The 23,628-nt window shown below is 36.9% G+C and overlaps 2 protein-coding genes across 3 annotated transcripts in view; one reads left to right on the top strand and one right to left on the bottom strand.

Annotated features, from left to right (window-relative positions):
* Positions 1-14,601, top strand: part of slc4a10b (solute carrier family 4 member 10b) — an 82,326-nt gene extending 67,725 nt beyond the window's left edge. For both annotated transcript variants that reach the window (XM_052142054.1, XM_052142055.1), the window contains 9 exons: positions 337-498; positions 3,151-3,402; positions 3,649-3,717; positions 3,838-4,011; positions 5,274-5,396; positions 6,616-6,680; positions 7,188-7,289; positions 9,944-9,981; positions 13,003-14,601. In XM_052142054.1, the coding sequence (XP_051998014.1) occupies positions 337-498; positions 3,151-3,402; positions 3,649-3,717; positions 3,838-4,011; positions 5,274-5,396; positions 6,616-6,680; positions 7,188-7,289; positions 9,944-9,956 (960 nt within the window). In that variant the 3' untranslated portion in view covers positions 9,957-9,981; positions 13,003-14,601. The remainder of the gene's footprint in view (positions 1-336; positions 499-3,150; positions 3,403-3,648; positions 3,718-3,837; positions 4,012-5,273; positions 5,397-6,615; positions 6,681-7,187; positions 7,290-9,943; positions 9,982-13,002) is intronic.
* A 7,296-nt stretch (positions 14,602-21,897) lies between these two features.
* gcgb (glucagon b) overlaps positions 21,898-23,628 on the bottom strand; it is a 4,162-nt gene continuing 2,431 nt past the window's right edge. Inside the window, 1 exon segment of the mRNA XM_052142084.1 lies at positions 21,898-22,135. Coding sequence (XP_051998044.1) covers positions 22,015-22,135 — 121 coding nt within the window. The 3' untranslated portion in view covers positions 21,898-22,014.

Below are 23,628 nucleotides of genomic sequence, written 5' to 3' on the forward strand. Positions count from 1 at the left end.
ATCAAAACCAATAAAAATGTCATTTTCATCAGCGTCATTTCCAGCAAAGAATTTGAGATGTGGTGGGAATTTTTAATACAAATATCATGTACATTTCCCGTGATGTATGTACTGTACAGACACTGTCGGACATTGTTAGTAGACAAATGAAATAAACTAGTGAGAGTGAGAATTTGTTTTTCACAAGACTACTTTCTAAAAATGCACAGTGCTAAAAGTGCCCGAAGTTGAAGAAACACCCTCAATGCATATGTGTATTTACAGGCTCTATAGGAATAGATGTTATGTATTTTGGCATGATCTAATTTTGTCTTGCAACACTTAATGTGTTCTCAGCCAACTCGTGACGACCGTGGGTGGTTCATTAACCCGCTGGGGCCGAACCCGTGGTGGACATGTGTGATCACAGTGATTCCTGCTCTCCTCTGCACCATCCTGATCTTCATGGATCAGCAGATTACAGCAGTGATCATCAACAGGAAGGAACACAAGCTGAAGGTACTGACAGTGGCGGGCCGTGCATTTAAACTCTAGGCCTTCAGTGTGATTCATGCCATTAAGAAAACACAGTTTCACAATGAGTAAGACACCCCATGCCTTTGGGCATCATACATTATGTTTCAGATAACTAATAACAATTGACTTTTTAAAAACATGTCCACGCACAAAAGCCAGAACTTGAAATGACACTTAATAACTGCAGCTTGACTGAATCTACCAAGGAGGTCTATAATACCTAGAAAAATCGATCTAATAATATTTGTGATTTAAATGTTGCTTGCAATAAATGTAATTTCGTCAGGGTACACGGTTATGCTGCGTTCCATTCAAGTTGGATGTCTCTTGATATCTCCGACCATAAATGCATTCCATTCCCCGATATTCGGAACTGCAGGGCTCCCGTTAGCTTAGCAGGGGTTTGACTCTCATTAGAGATGTCTCCCAGCAACCCAACTGATAAACAATGCTGCAGCGCTATGCCTCCTAGCAACCCAACTGATAAACAATGCTGCAGCGCTATGCCTCCTAGCAACCCAACTGATAAACAATGCTGCAGCGCTATGCCTCCTAGCAACCCAACTGATAAACAACGCTGCAGCGCTATGCCTCCTAGCAACCCAACTGATAAACAACGCTGCAGCGCTATGTCTCCTAGCAACCCAACTGATAAACAACGCTGCAGCGTTATGTCTCCTAGCAACCCAACTGATAAACAACGCTGCAGCGCTATGTCTCCTAGCAACCCAACTGATAAACAACGCTGCAGCGCTATATCTCCTAGCAACCCAACTGATAAACAACGCTGCAGCGCTATGCCTCCTAGCAACCCAACTGATAAACAATGCTGCAGCGCTATGCCTCCTAGCAACCCAACTGATAAACAATGCTGCAGCGCTATGCCTCCTAGCAACCCAACTGATAAACAATGCTGCAGCGCTATGCCTCCTAGCAACCCAACTGATAAACAACGCTGCAGCACTATGTCTCCTAGCAACCCAACTGATAAACAATGCAGCAGCGTTATATCTCCTAGCAACCCAACTGATAAACAATGCTGCAGCGCTATGTCTCCTAGCAACCCAACTGATAAACAATACTGCAGCGCTATGTCTCCTAGCAACCCAACTGATAAACAATGCTGCAGCGCTATGCCTCCTAGCAACCCAACTGATAAACAATGCTGCAGCGCTATGTCTCCTAGCAACCCAACTGATAAACAATGCTGCAGCACTATGTCTCCTAGCAACCCAACTGATAAACAATGCTGCAGCACTATGTCTCCTAGCAACCCAACTGATAAACAATGCTGCAGAGCTTTGTCTCCTAGCAACCCAACTGATAAACAATGCTGCAGCGCTATGTCTCCTAGCAACCCAACTGATAAACAATGCTGCAGCGCTACATTTGTGCTTCAGGTGTACGATTATCAAAAGAGATGATAATGTTTTATACACCTGTTTCTGCAGGCGTTTGTTAAACAAGCTTTAATATCATGTAATGTGGAAACAAACTCATTTATCCATATTACTTTATAAATTGAATGTGTATCACTCACTTTGTATTTCTCCCTGAGTGTCGACATTTGTGTGACATCATGCCCCTGCATCTCACTGAGATCGGAGATGAGAATTTCTGCACGAGCCTACAAGTTGTAATTCTGACTTTAAGATGCATCCATTGCACTCTTTATAGAAGGAAGTTGTAAAATCCGACTTTCGGAGTCGAATGGAACGCAGCACTACTTTTCAAAACTTGATCTGACACTGAATGTTCCAGTAGCATAATTTACACTTAGAAAACTCCTGATGTTGATATAACAATGCAAAAAGCACTTAACAGTTTACTTGAGGTGAAAATCAGTCCTCCTTTCCTGTTTAATAAATTAAGCAATCACGGTCATGCAGAACATCTCATGTTTTTAAATCCATAAGGATGTCTTTCTCAACGGTGATGACAGCTGACTCGTCAGACAGTTTGATCGTAAGATTTTCGCTCTTGAATTACGTGACATCACTTAAAGCGTGATTGCGTCACTCAAGGCCTGCTAGAGGGCCTCGACCGGGAAATATCCTAAAGACCACACCCACCAAGAACAAATAAATCAGTCTGATTGGCTGATGAATCTGACAATCTGACTTTAGTTGCTCATTCATTTGCACTTTTGAGGGATTCTGTGGAAATTCTGAAGGCCTGACGGGGTGGAGCTCAGACTCACGTGCTGCTTTGGGCATGTGATTTGTGAAACAGTTGTCACACTTCGCTTGTAAGCATCAAGGAATATATTGTGACTTTTAGCAATAAAAAAATTTAGTTTTTCTCAATTTTTTTGTAGATTGATTAAGAGTGTGAAGTGATTAAAAATATATAGGCAAAAAGGTGATTGAGAATGAAAGGATGAAAACGATTTCTTTATTTGGCATGTTAGGCCAGCAGAGAAGGCTTTGCCCACCCTGAGAATTCGCAACTGGGTACTGAACTCAACTGAGAGCAGAAACATGGAGGTTTTATTATATTCATGTGTTGTGTAGCACACGTTTCATCTACTCATTCATTATACACCGTTCCTGGCAAATTGACTGTACATTTTGCAGCTGAATTCATTCAGAAGTACTACATAAAACCCCTTTGTTTGACATTCTCTCTCTACAGAAAGGCTGTGGTTATCACCTGGATCTGTTCATGGTGGCCTTGATGTTGGGTGTGTGCTCTCTGATGGGGTTGCCGTGGTTCGTGGCTGCGACGGTTCTGTCCATCAGCCATGTAAACAGTCTGAAACTGGAGTCGGAGTGCTCAGCGCCCGGCGAGCAGCCCAAGTTCCTGGGCATCAGAGAGCAGCGAGTGACCGGCCTCATGATCTTCCTTCTCATGGGCTGCTCCGTCTTCATGACCTCAGTTCTGAAGGTCTTTAGCTGGAGATGCTTTCTTATCTGATCACAATTGCTCACAGGAGATGCTTTTGAGATGCATTTTAATTCCCAGTGTAAACGGTCTTGGCTGACCAGTTGTGTTTGGATCAGGTGTAAATAGGGCCTACTATTGCATCAAGACGATGCAACAAATGTCTTACATTTTTTAAATTAAGAGAAAAATATATAAATGTTTGGCTTTTTTATTTCTTCAATTAAAGTCACTGTATATTCTCACCAGTTCATTCCCATGCCGGTGCTCTATGGAGTTTTTCTTTACATGGGCGCATCTTCACTCAGAGGAATACAGGTAAAGACAAGACAGACGCTATACGAGCAAATTAATATAGCTAATGTTTTTATTTTTATAATAAAAGTTCTTGCTAGATCACCTCTAATGTAATCTTTTCTATTTTTCCTCATCATTTAGTTTTTCGATCGTTTGAGGTTGTTCGGGATGCCGGCGAAACACCAGCCAGACTTCATTTACCTGCGACATGTTCCTCTCAGGAAGGTTCATCTGTTCACCATCATTCAGCTCAGCTGTCTGGTTCTGCTGTGGGTCATCAAAACATCCAGAGCTGCTATCGTCTTTCCCATGATGGTTGATATTCTATATCATACACTTAATTTATTTAAATATATTATGTGCAATTGTTAACTGAATTAATTCATACACCGTTAGTTTTGTTATTGGTGATCTGGACAACTGCAACTTTTAAAAACAAAAGTGATTGGGATGCTATTCTGTTCAAACTAAATTATCATGCTACTTTGACATCTAATAATTTTTCTTGCTGCTTAAAATGAACTTTCTGGAGAGTGAAGCATAATGTCCATACATAAATAATACATAATGTCATGAACAACGATTATTCACGCATGAATCAAACTCACTCAATGCTCAAAGGTGCATTTTAATTCCTGTATGTTATTACATTTATAAACAAAATTGTATGCTAAACATTTTGTACAAAAAAAGTTTAAAATATAAATATTACATTATGAATTTTAATTCATGTATTTTATTACAAATTATTAAAAAATTATATATATATATATATATATATATATATATATATATATATATATATATATTATTTTTTTTTTTATATAAAACCCTGTTTGTCCTGAGTTTGGAAGCAGCGGGACAATTTAAATCACTCAAATATAACTGAAAATAAAAACTAAAAAAACGCAATCTTAGCACAAGTGTTTAAATGACTTTATTCTATAAATATTAAATAAATGTAATATTTAAATAAAAAATAAACTTAAATATAAGTAACCTTTGTTCTAAAATATAATTTCTTGTATTATATATAGGATATCTGTTACAGTTAAATACATTTTTAATAAAATGGCACAGTTTAATCAAAGTGATTGTGCTCCTATGAACTTTTATTTATTAAAAATATAGAAAATAACATTACAATTATTTATTATTAAATGAAAGTGAGGTCACCGACAAAGCTTTTCTGTGCACGCTACACGTAATCGTTCATTAAACTTGTTGTCGATTATTTTCATTATCGATTTTATTGATTAATTATTATGTCTTTACTCCTATTGGTACTCCAAGATTTAAACTGAACTTTTCTCAACTTTGTCAACTTTTCATCACAATGCCAATGAGAAATGTCACTCATTTCAGCAGACATTGCAAAATCAATGAAAATGCACGGCTTGTGGTCACTTTATATCTGCAAAATGCTGTATATTGTGTGATCACCCATTGAGAATCCTGAAAAGCTGTTACATATAATTTCCCACAAGTATTATAGACTTATTATGAAATGAATCCCTAAGTGATTTGTTCATTAATATATGCAGGTTGTTTGTTTAATTGTGGTTTGTTTGCGTCAGGTGTTGGCTCTGGTCTTTATTCGCAAGCTGCTGGATTTTATCTTCACTAAGCGAGAGCTCAGCTGGCTCGATGACCTCATGCCTGAGAGCAAGAAGAAGAAACTCGAAGACGCTGAGCATGAGGTGAACTTTACAAGTCATCATCATGCCTGGAAAAATCTTTTTTTTAAGAATTTTTATTTATTTATTTTTTTTGTGTTATTTTTTTAAATATTAAGAATTTTATTTAGCTTTATTTTGTGTTGTTTTGCTTTATGATTTAATATATATGTATTATGTTGTGTTGCATTGTTTTGCTTTGTTTTATTTTATTTTATTTTTTATTTTTTTTATTTTGTGTTTTGCTTTGCTTTATTTAATTTGTTTTAAAAATATTTATTTTGCATTGCTTTATTTTGTGCTTCATTAATTTTTATTTTGTGTTGCATTGCTTTTGTTTGTTTTATTTTATTTTGTGTTGCATTGTGCTGCATTGCATTATGTTGCGTTACATTGCTTTGCTTTTTTTCTCTTGCTTTGCTTAAGCTATGGTTTATTTTTATTATTTTTATTTTTTATTTTAATTTTTTTATTTATATTTATATTTTTTTATTGAATTTAATGTAATTAAATTTTTTGTTGCTTTGCTTTGCTTATTTATTATTTTATTTTTATATAATTTTGTTGTTTAGACTGGACAGTAGCTCTAAGCTTTTATTTTTAATAACTTTCTACACTTGTTGCTAGAAAAGCACTGCGTTGATCCATTCCATAATTTATTTATTTTATCTTATTTATTTATTTTTTCATTTTGATAGAAATAACCTGCATGGACAAATTAGTGACACATGTCAACAACATTAAAGCTGTTTAAAAAAAATAAGAAGATAAATAATAAAACAGAAAAAAACTTTTCAAAACTTGGCTGTATCGAGCCCCAATTACATGAGTGATTCATATTTGAAAGACAATGTATATACAACTCTATTTAGATAAAGGTTTTCTGAGTTTTTGAGAAGGTTCTGGTTTAATGAGAGGCAAACTGATTTATATTCCAGTTTTACAGCTTGTTATTCAGCTTTCAAAGTCTTTCTGACCCTCTGGCAAATAATCTCATGTTTTACTTGTACTAAAATTGCCATGATGCATTCTTATAAAGAGACCCCATTTCACCCACCTAAGAGTTTGAATGTATTTATTTCATGCCAAGAGTGGAACATGAGATTATGTGCCAAAATGTCCTTCAGCAAAGTTATTTAATCTCAAAGGGTCTGAGAAGTTCTGTTTGGCTGGACTGGAATACAACCATCTCTCTCTCTCTCTCTCTCTCTCTCTCTCTCTCTCTCTCTCTGTTTTCTGGCAGGATGAACAAAGTATTTTGGCAGAGGAAGAAGGAATCGTTCAAGTGCCATTGGAGGGACATTACAAGTAGGCACCAGATTTTGCAATACAAATAATGTTTTTGTTGTTGTTTTATTAAAGCAATAAGCCACAAGAAGCCAATATGACCGAGGTTAAGGTGTTCTTACGCACACCATATTATTTTTTTATTTGTAACTAGCAGCACATAATAAACAAGCAAAAAATTAATACAGAATGCTGCTTCTCAACCAAACAGGTTTCAGTGAAACAATTTGAAGAGGCAATTTTGTTGGCGCTGCACCCATAGAAGCAGTTCACGGAAATCAACACCATGGTGTTTGGTCACGTGACTCAGTGCGTCAGAAGTTTAACCCTTAAATGACTCCTTAGAGTGTCCTGAACAATATGCAATGGGTTTGAATGAATTTAAATTATGTGTTGTGTATAGCTAATCCAAAATAGCAAGTCCTCACACGATGGCGCCTAGTTGCACAAGGTTAAGTAATCATTATAGTTCATGAAAACGCTATTATTTGCTAGTTTTCATTATGTTTTTTTTAAATATATTTTCAGGGATGATCCTTCCACTGTCAACATTACTGATGAGATGTCCAGAGGTGCATTCGGAAATACTTGGAATGTCGTCAACTCCAAAAATGATCCAAACTCAAAAAGGTTCTGATGATTATATTTTGAATGTTCCCTCACAAATTTAAATGCTATTGAAGATTCAAAAATATTTGTACAGAAGATAAATAATACAATGCAGATATGTTCAGTAACTGAATTTTGCCTTTTACTGATATATTGTATGTTACAAAAATGTTACCATGGCAACTAAAGATCCCTTCAAATTAATTCTTCAGTTACTACTACATTATTACTATATTGTTACTAAAATAACTCCGAATATTAAATTGAACGATTTTAACTCCAAAATAAAGTTGTTGTTTTTTCAAAGAGACGTTGGAGCCTATTTTGGCACTGTTAAGATTTTTTACATTGTGAAATGATTAACCTCCTGAGACCCGAGTGTGACTGCTGTGGGCATTTTCCATTTCCCTTTTTGATTTGTAACTTTTAGCACCTAATAAACAAGCAAAAAAAAAAAACATTCTAGAGAAGATATTTTTCCTAAAAATGTGATGTCCTCATATGTGGACAGTGGGACCAAGTTGTGAAATTGTAAATAAAACCAAGCTATAGATAATCAGATTATGTTTCCAGGAGTGTTGCTTATTCATGTTTTTGAGACGTTACATCAGAAATTAGCATAATTAATTCTGATTCGAAGTAATGGCCAGCATCATCCAATCACTGCCGACCATGTTAAAATAAAATTTGCATTATGAAATTCTGAATCTGTGTACTGATTACCATTGTCCCATATCTGCCAAACAAAATAAACAAAAACTATATTCAAATGAAGCGAAATGACCCACAGATGTGCCAATGTGTTAAAACAGGCTTTTTCAACTTTTGAGGGAATAATGTCCCAAAATCCACATATGTGTACATCATGTTTATCAGCGCACTGACGCTTGAAAAATGACCAAATGTTTTAAAACTGAATTTTAAACGATACTAGAGACACTACTCTTAACACCTAAACAGTTTAAATGAACAAACTTAAAGAGGATTCTTACCAGAGGCAAAAGCCTGTAGAAGCACTTCAAGGAAATCAACGTGTTGTTATGTCACGTGACTCGTTGTGTCCGAAGTTTAACCCTTTAATGACAATCTAGAGTCTTGTGATCAGTATTCAGCTGGTTAAATGAACTTATATGATGTGTTGCCTATAGCGAAGCCAAAACGCAAGGCTCACACATGTGTGCGCGGGATCGCACGAGGTTATAATAATTGTCATTACTGTATTGCTAAAATCTTGATATTTATTTCTGAATGTAACAGGATAATGTGGGCAAGGAGGAGGCGGGAACCGGGTGAACAGTCAAAGTAATATTTAATTTAAACAAAAAGACATAAACATAAACACACACGGCAGCTGCGTGTGGCTCTCTCTCTCTCTCTAACTGCCACATCTGGCACGGCATTATCTCTCTCCTCGGCTGATTAGCCCGATTGGGGGGTGGACGTGTGCACTCAAGGCACGCCCGCCCCCTCCTCCTCCTCGTCACATTGTAATACAAAATAAGTAAAATATATTTAAATAGTTCATTATTATTATTATTTATACACCATGATGATATTTGTTGCACTGCTATTAATCTATGCTGCTTTAAATAATCATTATTGAACTACAGTAAAAGTTTTAGTGTATTACAGTAATAAAAATATAATGATAATCACTATTAAGAATAATGAGAATTACAGAAAACTAAGAAGCTGGAAAGTGCTTAATTGTGCTTAACAGGTGGTCCTAAAAATATGCTTCATTTTCTTTGTGCAAAATGTAATTCTTATTTTTTTCTTCTCTCTTTCTTGGTTTTGGCGGGACATATTATTGAAAGATTTAGAAAGTTTCCCATATCAATTTATTATGGTTATACAGTAGTATTAACAGTGATTGAGCTAGCTATGGTATTTTGGGGGAAACTATGATTAGCATGGTACATTTTTGTAATGTTTTGGTTTGATTCGATTTTCATTGTCACATTTTGTGTACTCTTAATTAGTTAGTCTAAGAGTTGTGGTTGTTGTTTTACACTTATACACCCATTCAGGGACGGATTATGACTTGCAAAGGCCCTGGGGCCATTTTTGTCTAAGGGCACCCCTCCACCCAAAAGTTGTTGTGCGGGTGGGTTTGTTGTTCCTGCCCAAAAGAGTTGAAGGTGGGTGGGGGAGGGGTTGGGGGTTCGTTGTTCAAGCGGGGGAATCACCAAACTAGATCGCGCAGCCTTAAAGCACAGGGCACCCCCTGGTAGTGAAGGGCGCCTGGGCACTGGCCCCATTGGCCCGGTCGGTAATCTGTCCCTGCACCCATTATTGTAATGCTTTTAGAAAAAACACATATACCTACAAATATCAGCTTATATTCTATACTCAGGTTGATGAAAAAAAAAAACAAATCGTATTTTTTTTTTTTTTTTTTATTTGAGTTTTTTCATTAAAGGAATGAATACATGTACAATTGTGATGAACTCCTCTAAGCAATATAATTGTACATGCTTATTGTATCAAATGCTAACAGAATACCTCTTCCCCCCTCATTGAATCATATAGAATATTGTGGAATGAGCGACAATGTATCATTTCATAATATACAATATACAATATACAAACTTTTTAATTGTCTTCAGATATTTTTCTAAAATGTCTTTGTTCATGCTGCATAATACATTTATTTATTCTTTCTCTGTTATTAGCCCACTTTCCTAAACTTGTTGATGTTGAGGCCCCAACGGTAAGTGCACCACAATCTGGTCTGTTCTCATAACAACATCCCTTGAAAACACTTTTCTTTATTCGCATGGCAACAAGTATTTTGACCAAATGGTTTGGCCGCATTTGACAGATTTGATTGTAATCCATCTGGAAGTGCCGTTTACTATTATGTGTCTGTCCAATAATATTTTCCATCCAAGTGTGTCAGTCGAAAACAATCATTCATTCGCAGTGTTGGGTAAGTTACTCCAAAACATTAATGAATTATGAATGACTAATTACATCTTCTGCATTGTAATTAGAATACTCAACTAATTACTTTTATTTAACCTGTATCAACCAGATGGACAATAAAAGGATAGACATCAAATTATTCTTTGAATTCTTTCAAATAAATCCTAATTATTCTTGATCTGTTCTTAAACTATCCCTAAATGGTTCATAAAATCTGGAACTCAAAATCGATTATCCAGGCAAGTACTGTACATTTGTTGCCAAAGGCTGGATTTCATGTAAGCATCGTAGGCATCATTCGTAACAGTATAGTAACAGTAAACCGTTTTAACAATGCAGAGTGTCCCCTCAACAAACCAGAGCTGAAACTTTATAATCTGGAATCATGTGTAATGGTGCAACAGTCACATGAAGTCTTCTTTGACACCTGAACTTCTTCTGAACATTGAATCTTAATGACACCTGCGTTAAAAACAAGCTAGATGCAGCGCAACAAATGAAGCAGAACGCAGATGTCTCGAGGTACATTTTTAAATATTGAAGCTCATTTTAACTTGACACGGTGTCTAAAATCCGTCAGTCCTGCACGAGACTTGAATGAAACAGGAAGATGCACCACAGCAGTCAAAGACATCCGTCTAGTGCGCGATTACATCAGAAAACAATTGAAACGCAGTGCAGGCGTGCATAAAAATACGTTCGGTGTGAACAGCCCCTGCGATCTTTCAAAAGTGTATATCTATGTTGGCGTGTCAAGTGCTTCAGTAGGTACTTGTGCTACGAATCTGCATTTATCTTCTTTTCTGCATTTGTCATAAACTCATAGTAATAAAAAGCAAAACAGCCACTCGTGTCTTCCGACATCTGTTCACTTGAGCGATCTCTCAACATAGTGACGCAAGCACACGCGGGCAGGCATATTGCCGATGCATTTAAAGGTGTCACGTTGAATTTGAAAATGAATGTTATCATTAGATGTTATATTTCGATTTTCTATTCAATACTGTTTTAAATAGAATTGTTGAAAGTCTATACAGTTTGTAACGCCAGTACTTCATAAGTAACTGTAATTCAATTACAAAAATGAAGCGTAATCCCTTACTGCTCTTTTTCAAAGGAAAAGTAATCTAATCACAGTAATGCGTAACTTGGTAACACGTTACACCCAACACTGGTCAATCGCTTAAAAGTCGCAGAACTCATGGTATGTCTGTCTTAAAATATATATTTGACTAAACTAGACTTTGGGAAGTAAACGGTTAACTTTCTGAGATTTTAAATGTATGGTTTTACATCGGGATATGAAATCTGAGGTACGGTTATAAGTGTTACATATGTAGATTTATGATGTGAAATTGTATAAAAAATTTAAATATGAATTCCATATAATTTGAAGATGTTTTATATATATATATATATATAATATTGTTTTTCTGGTATTTCTCAAAAGAGGGTCTTCAAATGCTCTTTTTTAGTATTTCTTCATTTTTGCTTTTTTTAGGAGACATCCTAAGCTCTATAAAAGTATAATGTCAGGTTATGTGGCATTTGGTTTGTAATTAAAAGTGCCAAGAAATGGAATATTTCCAAAAGTGTCTTTACCCAATTTTTCAGCCATCTTGGTTCCAGAAGTATTTTTCCCATTCATTTTATTCCATAGACTTTTCATAAAATCTTCCATTAAAGAATTGTAAAGCATGAACCAAACCAACCAGCTCCATGATGAATCATAACATTACAAACTTTATTTTAAGGCAAACAAGTACTTAAAAATCGGACAAAAATACAAAGGTACTTACCGTATTTCATGAGTATTTCACAAAGTTTGCAAGGACTACAATCCCACGAGGCATTGCGAACAACGTAATCGGATATAAAACTCTGGAAATATACAAAAATATTGATTTTAGGTTGATTATTATAAGTCTAGACTTTCAACCACTGTTGCACTTGTGCATATGGTTGAGTGAAAATAAAGGGATTTGATTTGATAAAGACGATTTTTAGACAATGAAGATGAAATATCGCAGACATATGGCTTCAACAGAAGCATATACCATCCACGAACAACCTCGGAGCTCACAGTAGGTCGTCTTTATAGGCTTATAAGCTGTCGTTGAAAATCAGTTTGTCTATGGAAGAAATGAGGGGGATTTTTACTTCCGGATCCAGACTGTTGCGCTCTATTGTGTATCAAAAGCATAAACTAATATTAAGTCAAGGCCATTTTTATTTTAGTTAGCTTTGGAGTTATGAGAACGTATTTTCATTTAGATTTTATTTCAGTTAAAGGTACTGTAAGCGATGGAAAGTATGCAAAACCTTTTATTTCCTGAAAGGTGTTAATGAAATAAGTGTCCTGAGATATCTCACGGTCTCTGTGGACAGTTCTAGACTCTGTAAACAGCAAACACAAATGTGTCCGCAGGCCACAGACAATGGCACTTTCTGTCTGTCAATTATTTTGCACGTTCTTCTAATATTATAGTTATTAAAGCGAATTATTGAGGCATAATGCCATTTTTCTGCCATGTTACTCATAGCAGTTGTCAGTAGAGGGCGCTAATTTGCTGCTGTTGTTTTTGACAACAGTTTCTGCTCTTGTTGGTCTCAATAAAGCTCATTTGGTGTTGTTCTAGAATGGCTAAAATCGCTTAAAGCACCTTTAATGAGAATAACAGTTGTTACTGTTGCAGTCTGTAGCAGTGAGTTGCCATTTATAGAGAGCATATTGCTATAGTTTGATGCCTATTGTGCTGTAGTTTAATTCAGGTGAAGTAATTTCTGTTTTAATGTCCTTTTACAGCCTGTGTAATAAAAAAGCGCACAAGGAACATCGATGGGAAGGTGAAGAGAGATGAGCATCTGATATATCTTATTCACTGTGTACACTGTGTACACACACACACACACACTTGTGCCACACCTCTGCTCCCTGTCTTGTCTTGTGTTTCTACATTTTTACATTGTATCGCAATGCTAAACTCTTTTTAGTTTATAGATATAGCCTGCTGGTAATACCAGCAAATACAGCCAATACATGTATTATTCTTGTGTGCAAGATAAAGAGAAAGTGTGTAGCAGAATTTTACAATTACTGTATACGTTTTTTTTTTTATTGTCTCTGAAGTGTTTTATATGTTTTGTATTTTAAATAACAGTGTTCCTGTTCCAATTAAATCAAACAATTTTCACTTTCCTAAAGGTTTGGATAGTTTCAAACAAAGGTTTGGATAGTTCAAATTTGTTCACTGATGTTTAGGTGACGTATTTACAGTAGTTGAGCGATCAATTAATAAATCTGCATAATGAATAGCTTATTTATGTGTGTCTTTGAGAAGGACACTTGACCCCAGTTTGCTCAAAGGACAAATGTCCCCGCAGTTTGTGTACTGTTAGACGCTCAAAAAGCATCTGCTACTTTATGAATGGCATATAAAAGCTTACTGTAAATCCTTAATATACCTGCAATAGCATTAATATCAGAACATTTACTGTATTTTGCATTTATGCATAGAAAGCATTGCAAATCCATTTTAGCGATTTCATATGTTTTTGCAATTTATTTATACGACGAATGCTGCTCGTATAAAAGTGTAAATATTACATCCATCAGTCTTGTCTAGATAGAGTTTATGCCTATATTTTCAAGGCTGTATGTTGATAATCACAATGCCAAAGTGTAGATGTGTTTTCATGCTAATATTCGAGGCATCTTTGGATACTTTCTTCACAAGTAATTGTTTGCATTAAGAAATTTAATGCATTCGACGAATGGGGAGTCTACGAGGACGGATTACATTCCCTGTTCACTAAAGCAATAGTGTTGTAGAAGGGCAGTTTTTACGTAACATAAATAAATCTTTTCAAACGTTTCTGCATGTTGAGGTCATACAATGCATTATTTTCATTTAAACTCTATAAGCTTCTACCATTTCTATTGCTAAAAGTATTTATAACAAAATAGACACGAAATCATTTTAAAATTATACTATTGAAATGTTTTGCTCTTGTTATGCTTATTTGTTTCATGGATTATACAGCGTGTTCACACTGGTGGTTTGAGAACAATTGCTACTCTGTTGTCATCAGTTTATTAAAATATGTTCATTCTGACTTAAGCTGAAGTCCTACTGCATTTTTGCAATAATATGCCAATTACTTTTCACTGTGTGTTGATGTTTCTGTAAGTTATCTAGGTGTGAAAAATGAAAATGAAGTATCACTATATCCTCAAGTCTGTGTGGTGTGACTTTCACTGGAATCTTTTAATTGTGTTCATTAATTGTTTTCGAATATGAGACATGAGCATTTCCTTCATTTGCACTTAAACAACCTGTGAGAACATGGTGTAAATTTGGTGTAGAGTTTTTATTCCTCATATTTCTTCTACAGTGAAATAAAAAGCTGCTATATGGATGTCTTTGCAAGTATGTCTCGCTATGATGAGAGCTATTTCTGTAACTGAAATATATATATACACACACAACAGTTAGTTCCTGTCCTCGAATCTGATTGGATGAGAGATGTTCCATGAGCACTGATGGTGTGACAGCATCAGCACTCGGTCGCTTCACTGTGTGTGTCACTTGTGTTCCTGCCGTTCTAAACTAATGTGTAATATCTGTGCATATCTTTTAGGAGTTACTGTCTTTATTTTTGAAATTACATGTGTTAACCAGCAGGTGGTGGCAAAAGATCATTTTTGTGTGTAATATGAGCCAGTTGGTTATGTAAAGTGAATCCGTTTACAGTTGTTTACATAGAACAGCGCTCTGTGATCGCTTGTATTACCACTATTTTACTTAAGATAGGACATTGTTTTAAACGGCTTTAAATGAACAATTTCAGGATTAAGGCTCATCACAGCTGACAGACACACCAGACTGTTTGATTACAGAACTCGAGGCGCTTACCGAGTTTGCACATTGTATACACACTGTTTAAAATGGCGGAGGACATCGCTGTTTCTATAGTGAATGACTCTTGCACACCTGCTACACCGAAATAGAGAGTAATACCCCCTCTTGGACCACTATTTTTCCACTGAGAAAGCCGACAGCATCTCTGCTTGGGTGTGGCAACAGATGATCACACACGCTCTGTCTCTCTCTCTCACTCACTCTCTCACACACACACACGCAGACACACACCCATCAATCATCCTTGTTTATCCAATAACTTGTTCGAAACAGCACAAGCCGTGATACTATTTCTGTAGTGAACATTTTGAATTACTAATGGAGGCTCAAACGCATCATTTGTTTTGAACCAGCTATGACAGATTCTGATATGTCGTGTAATAAAGTAGTTCAATGCACAAATGCGTTTTTGAGACCGTACTCGGTTTTTCCTAAATTATTTACATTTATTTGTTCATTGAACTGTTGTATATAAGCAATATCACACTCGCAATCATGCTATACATCAGCACTGCTGTAATTACCTGCGGCCGAATCACAGCAGTGCTGATGTAGGTCCATATCGCACTCTTGCTCGTGTGATATTGCTTATATATATATATATATATATATAAATGTAAAATGATGCATAACAGTGCAGTCAACGTCATATAGTAGTCTGACATAATCCTGATGACTGAAAAATTAAATAGTCTTACTATACCTCACACACTGAGATACATTTTTCATAAAGTGGTCAAACACATACAATAGACTGAAAGTGTTTTTAACATCAGTCACAAAAAACTGGAGATGTGGCATCTATAAACAACATACTGTTGGCAAGAACAGTAATGCATCAAACATCTATGACATGTCAGTAGTCATTCTCCGTGTCAATCTACCATGTTACTTACGTTTGATTTAATTGCACTAGAAGTACACGAAGATGGATGCTACATTCCTAACACCTGCTTTGTAATTATATAATTCAAGCAATGCGATCATTTTAACAGTAAACAAACTGTTGAAATGTTTTGGGACATTTAAATGTGCTGGCAGCTTTTTCTAATGGAATATCACTCATTAAATGTCCCAACTGCTTGACACCAGGGGTGGAAAGAGTACTGAAAAATAATACTCAAGTAAAAGTACTGTTACTTGTAAAAATGTAGTTTGAGTAAAAGTACCCATCCTAAAAACTACTCAAGTAAGAGTAAAAGAGTAGCTCATTTAAAAGTACTCATGAGTATTGAGTTGTGAAACAACTACATTAAAATAAGTTTGTGTAGGGTCTAAATTTCCCTTAATGCCGACAGAATGAGTTACTGTTGCGCATAAAACATATTTAAAACAATACATTAAAAAAGCAGGGTCACTTGGTGCATCATGTCCCGCATAATAGAGGAGGTAGAGCAATTATACATATAAAATAAAAGGCTTTTGTTAATTAAATGTGTACATGTCATTTATTTCTTCACTTGCCTTCATGTTTAAATCATGTCTATGAATTTCTACTCCAAATTTGCTGATAGTTGATTGTTGTTTCTAGGCAACATGTAACGAATGGGAGGCTTGGAAGCAGATGAGGAGAGTGGATCTAAATGCAGCTTAACTTTATTAAAACAAACAAACGAATAAACACAAAGAAAACAGCCACAATGGGCAAACAGGAAACTAAACACGATGACATAAAACTGAGAACTCGGGCAGGGAACACATACCAGGCATGACAACATTAATCATTCATCTACATTCACAAACAACGACCGACAGAGACTGAACAAACAGACAGGGTTAAATACATGAACAAGGGAAAAAGGGGCCAATGAACAAACAGAACTCAAACAAGGTAACAAGGTGATGAACAGAATCCAATGGCAAATTAACGAGGGCAGGTGAAAACAATGAACGGAGAACACGAACGCTAACAAGAAAACTATGGAAGTACAAGGGTGACAAAAGTGCAAAACTAAGGAATTACAAAAGTGACAAAAATGACAAACAAAGGGCAACAGTGAAACAAGACAAGGTAATAGAAGAAACTACAAAGGACTACAAACACCAAAACAGGAAACAGGAACTAAACTAAGCTTCAACATAAAAGCACAAAACAAAAGACAACAGTGAACATGACACAACTATTCTTTAAAATAATAACTATAAAGGTTTGGAGGCCTCAGAAAACTGTTCATAAAACCAACAACTTTACAAACTTCCTTCAAAGCTTCATTTTAAAATGTCTCAAGGGGCTTGATGCTCCATCATCGCAATCCGTGAGTGCCTTCTCCGATACAACGAACATTGCGTGACTGGCAACATTTCTGCTCAATAAAATGATGTGGTTCATTACACGTCTCAGGACAGTTCTGAAGTGAAATGTCCACTGTGTGGCGCTAAAAGCGAGTTAAATGTTCTCTAAAACAGATGCAGTTTTTAAGATTAATGTTCTAGCGAGATTTAAATCAACAAAACCGACCTCTCTACCCTAAACCTAAACCTAACCGATAGTGTCAGAAAAAGCAAATATGAGATGAAAAACACATTATTTAAGTAAAAGGGGATTAAAGTCATTGTTGTTGTTGTTCTAGTGTTCATTCCACCAGGGAATTGTCTCTTTGTTTCATTCTAGCTAGGAAAAAAGTTACTTTTTACTTTTTTAATACGCAAGTACAATTTAATGTCAATACTTTTTTACTTTCAAATATGTTTTTGGGTAAAATTTTCAGTCAGTACCCATACTTTCACTTAAGTATAATTTCGAAACACTTTTTACACCCCTGGAAATGTATTCAAGCTTGAAATCATGATCGTGCCTAGAGACTGCAATGGCAAATTTTACAGTAAAAAAGGAATTTAGCAGAAAAAAGAAAGTCATACACATCTGGGATGGCATGACGGTGAGTAAATGATGAGAGAATTGTAGGGTAAACTATTCCTTTAAGTGACCGTTCACACCGAATGTGCCCTTGAGCTAAAAAAAAAAAAAACTAGAGGCTGCAGTGCCACACGAAGAGCTGAACGCAGCCGTCTCGAGATGCGTTTTTACAATTGAACTTCTTTTTAACGTGGCATCTTAAAAACACGGCGTTCCAACACAAGACGTTGAAAAAGCGACGAGACGCTGTCGAATAAGACGTCCGTCTAGCCTAGCTCATGTTTCTATTTTTGTCTGAATCAGGAATTCTAGAACAATCAAAGTCTCAAAACATCTCAAAGATGACCCAGAAAAATGGGATGCAACTGAGCTAAAAGTTTAAGTGTCATAGCAAGGGGTCTGAATGCTAATGTCAATGTGATATTTCAGTTTTTTCTTTTTAATAAATGTATGGTTTGAAAAAAAAAATCTGTTTTTGGCATTATGGGGTATGGAGTGTAGATTGATGTGGATTTTTTTTTAAAGCATTTTAGCATAAGGCTGCAACAAAACAAAATGGGAAAAAATTAGTCTGAATGCACTGTATATCTACACAATATCACCATTAACCCCCTGAGGGCCTTTTAAAGGCCCCATGGTACCTTTTGTTGAAAAAATTATTTTAATCAAAACAATCTACTGTTATTATTTATTGTTATATAAATGATGTAGCTTTATCAATATTCAATAAAAACAAATGCATTTTTTCCATTAGGAGTGTATTTAGCCCTATTGTAGCCTACATTTTTACTACCGCCCAGCAATGGCCTAGCAACCACTCAGTACATTGTTGCAAATACCTGGCAACCACCCATTACACCTTAGCAACACTCTAGCACCTATACAAAACACTTTAACATCCATCCATCATCCACCCACCCTACCCTGGACAAAATATCAATTTCCAAGTGAGTGTTTTGGCTTAATTTTTATTTATTTACTTGTCCGACAGATGCTTTCTAGCGTCAACTGACAGCTCAGAGAGGCACCTGCTCCCAGGACGGTCTGTATCTCTGGCTCCAGTGGACGTTTTCTCCTTGTTGAAGGACCGGAAACATGTGGCCCCTGTGAGCCTGACAGTGCTGAGTAATTTCCATATTTCCATAAGGCTTTCGTGACTCACATCATCTACTGTCAGTGTCACATTAGATACGGTGAGACAGGCAGAAATGACACATCAGGGCAGCGATGTAGACCACCAAGGTAAATCCACAGGGATTATGAGAGTAGCTCATTTGAGAAGATAGCTTGGAGCTTCACTCTGAACTCATGTTTGTTGTATTGAAGCCATTACATTTGACACATGGATATACTATTTGATTATTTTCCCATATGAACTGTTTGATTTGCAGCATTAGCTTGCAAGTCAACTTGACGGATATCATTTAAACATCTCATGAATTCTTGAATGTTATCTTTTTCCTCAAAGGTATGGTAAGGTATTCTGTAGTTTTTAGTATGTAGTTTTTCAGAGGGGTTTCATTTTGAATGTCACCTTTCAAGTCATCTAAACATCTCAACTGGTTTTCAATTGGTTTTGCTGTATGACAAGGATTTTACAGTGGACATCAACCCAAAAATTGGCTTTTGTCAGTACTGCCGCTCCCAATAAGCAGACTACGCGGTCTGCATAGGGCACCAACTCCCTAGGGGGGCACCACCTTACCCTAGGAGGGCACTAGAAAGTCCACCAGCTGCCCTTACTCCCACGATATACGTTATTCAAGGACCCGAAAGCAGCTGCGGAACACAGATGACCCTCGGCAGCGGCCCTGGCACATGAACCCAAACTATGTCTTGATTTTCATTGGTTTCATGATTTTGGCTGCCCATAATTCACCACACTAAACACATTATAGTCAGCACAAACCAGGTTTATCCTCATTACAATTGAACCTGTATTTAATGTAGTCTAGGTTACATTTTCTTTTATGTTGCGTAGTATTCATTCATGGTTTTGAGGATGAGGGCTTGGAACACAACCTGTTCATGTTGGCTAGCGTCTACCAAGTGTCAGATGCATTTGTGCCAAAATACAATATGGGTTGGGCATATGAGCATATGGGTTATTCCATGTCAAATAAACCAAATTTCAGAAAACCTGGCTAAAATCTTTGGTTTTGTTTATACTTTTTCTGAAGAAAGAAAAAACATAAATGGATCAATATTTACAGAGCAATCAATTATTTTGTAAAGGGGGTCAAAATGATTTTCACCTATGATTTTGGAACAAAACTACAGGTCGAAAATAACCTTAGAAAGGTGGCAGTAACATTTATTTTATTTGAACACAGAGAAAGGAAGGTCTATTACTAAAAACAAGTCACTTCAGCATCTCTTGTTGCATTATATGACAATGGATTAGTCTAAAAATGGGGGGAGGGTGGACCCTTTTTATTTGGCTTGTTTTCCAAAGTTGGGGTGCCTATAACTTATATTGTAAGATATCTTAATATAATTGTATATTCTGGTTCAGAACAAACCTTTTTTTATTTTGATTTTAAGGCCCTACAAGATTCTTAAAAAATTCAATTTTACTCATGTTCAATGATGAAAAACCAAATGAGGGTCAAATGGTATGAAGCTAGTTTTTCTTGTCCAACAAAATAAAGGTCTAAAGTACAAATTAATATGAAACCAGAAATGTAACTTTATTTCTGAAAGTCCAAAAGTGCAGTGCAAAGCTCTGCAATTCATCATTAAGGGTCCAAACAGATACCAAAAGGGTCTGACAATTTACTGTATTTGGAGTGATTTCCTTGTTATGCTTTTTCTGCCCTTAAAGGGACAGTTCACCCAAAAATAAAAATTCAGTCATTGTTTACTCACCCCTGTGTTGTAATAACCCTATATGACTTATCTTTCTTTTTAAGATATGATATAAGATATGATGAGAAACAAACCGAAATCTAATGTATTATTTATTAGTGAAACTGTTGACTCTGGCTGCACTGTGAAGAGAAATCGGCCTATTTTAGCTTATCGCGGTCCATTCAGCCCGTTTCTGGCCAGTCCGCCACTGATAGGCCCCAAAGTGTGTCGGTCCAGCCCTGCTGTTGACCGACCACTGATCTGTCACAAATACTCACCAGTTCATTCATGCCTACTCCGGTTACAAATAATTTAAATAAGGCTGGGCATAGAAATGCATCAATTCTTAGACGACAAACTCTTCAGACATGTTTAGTTAGTTCTGTTGTCTGTTTTGTGGGCAGCTGTGTTGTGTTCTTTTGTCACTTTCTCTGTGGTGGACCTGTTTTTAGATGTACAAAATGAGTTTCGCATGAACGCCCCAGTGTCGCGAGAGGGCTGCGTGAACTGTAGCTCTCATGCTCTATCATGAACACGCACAGTAGAGCAATGGTAGTCCATGGTTTAACAAAATAATACATTCGATTTTGGTTTGTTTCTCATCATATCTTATCGTATGCTTTCATAACAATCATGAGTGTCATGGAATAATTTATTAGACTTCTGAATTATTCTTTTGTGTTCTTTTAAAGCTTGAAGAGGTGGTCACCATAAAGTGCCATTGTATGACATCACACAGCACAATTTTCATATCTGGGAGAACTAATACTTTAAAGTGTCTGGATCAGAGACTGTAAATCGCAAAGATCTCAAACTTGGCGTAATGGACCCAAATCCTCCTATAATTAGCACATTTACTTTTTTGGTCTGGAACCATATGGGCTAGCATCATCATTTCTACTGAATCCTTCAGTACATCTAGTCTCTGGGGACCTCTGGTAGAGTTGACACAGACTGACCCATTATGTCTTATTCTGAAGAAAATCATTCTGACAAAAATATAAAAATGTACATTGGTTCACGGTTAGATCAAAACATCACCAAAGAGCCATTGAAACAGGAGTGCTTCATTTGAAGAACGTTTTATTTGCATGATGCAATGAAACTGACAGGACTAGTCATTATAAAACACTGTATGGTGGAATATCACGGGAATTCAAGGTCGTTTTTATCACAGTCTGGAGAAACTTCAGTCTCGTCTTCCTCTGCCTGTCTTCAGCCAGGAAACAAACTCTTTTGCCGCCTGGTCCTGCAGGTATGAGCTGACATCGCTAGTGTATGTGCCGTCTGCGTGCCGTCGTGTTGGGACTCTGGGGGGGGAAAGGAGAATTACTCAGAAAGGTCGTATACTTTAATTCTGTTCTGAAACTCAAATTTCAACTGCTTTTATTTTCAGCAGCTGAACGTGTGTAAATATTTGTAGGAACATAAAAAGGTTCAAACCACTAAGACATAAACTGAACAAGTTTCACAGACATGGGACTAACAGAAATGGTATAATGTGTCCGGGGTTCAAAATCAAAAGTAACAGTCAGTATCTGGTGTGACCACCAGCTGCATTAAGTACTGCAGTGCATCTCCTCCTCATGGACTGGACCAGATTTGCCAGTTCTTGCTGTGAGATGTTACCCCACTCTTCCACCAAGGCACTTGCAATTCCCTGGACATTTATGGGGGGAATTGCCCTATCCCGCACCCTCCGATCCAACAGGTCCCAGATGTGCTCAATGGGATTGAGATCCGGGCTCTTCACTGGCCATGGAAGAACACTGACATTCCTGTCTTGCAGGAAATCACGAACAGAATGAGCATTATGGCTGGTGGCACTGTCATGCTGGAGGGTCATGTCAGGATGAGTCTGCAGGAAGGGTACCACATGAGGGAGGATGTGTTCCCTGTAATGCACAGTGTTGAGATTGCCTGCAATGACAACAAGTTCAGTCTGATGATGCTGTGACACACCGCCCCAGACCATGACGGACCCTCCACCTCCAAATCGATCCCGCTCCAGAGTACAGGCCTCTGTGTTATTTTCATTCCTTTGATGATATACGCGAGTCCGACCATTTCCCCTGGTGAGACAAAACCACGACTTGTCAGTGAAGAGCACTTTTTGCCAGTCCTGTCTGGTCCAGTGAAGGTGGGTTTGTGCCCATAGGCGACGTTGTTGCCGGTGATGTCTGGTAAGGACCTGCCTTACAACAGGTCTACAAGCCCCTCAGTCCAGCCTCTCTCAGACTATTGCGGACAGTCTGAGCACTGATGGAGGGATTGTGCATTCCTGATGTAACTCGGGCAGTTGTTGATGCCATCCTGTACCTGTCCCGCAGGTGTGATATTCGGATTTAACGATCCTGTGCAGAAGTTGTTACACGTTGTCTGTCACTGCAAGGACGATCTCCCTGTAACGCTGTTTTAGGCGTCTCACAGTTTGGACATTGCAATGTATTGCCCTGGCCACATCTGCAGTCCTCATGCCTCCATGCAGCATGCCTTTGGTGTTTTTCAGAGTCAGTAGAAAGGTCTCTTTAATGTCCTAAGTTTTCATAACTGTGACCTTAATTGCCTACCGTCTGTAAGCTGTTAGTGTCTTAATGACCGTTCCACAGGTGCATGTTCATTCATTGTTTATGCTTCATTGAACAAGCATTGTTTAAACACTTTATCATTTTTAAATACCACATAGACTTTTGTATGGGAACCAAACTTTGTGACTTTGTCAAGACTATCAAAATACACATAATATTAATTTTTTTCTCCAGATTTCTTAATAAAATTGTTTAAGAGATAAAACTATTTAAAA

The sequence above is a fragment of the Xyrauchen texanus genome, chromosome 14, assembly GCF_025860055.1.
Source record: "Xyrauchen texanus isolate HMW12.3.18 chromosome 14, RBS_HiC_50CHRs, whole genome shotgun sequence".
Classification (NCBI taxonomy): Eukaryota; Metazoa; Chordata; class Actinopteri; order Cypriniformes; family Catostomidae; genus Xyrauchen; species Xyrauchen texanus.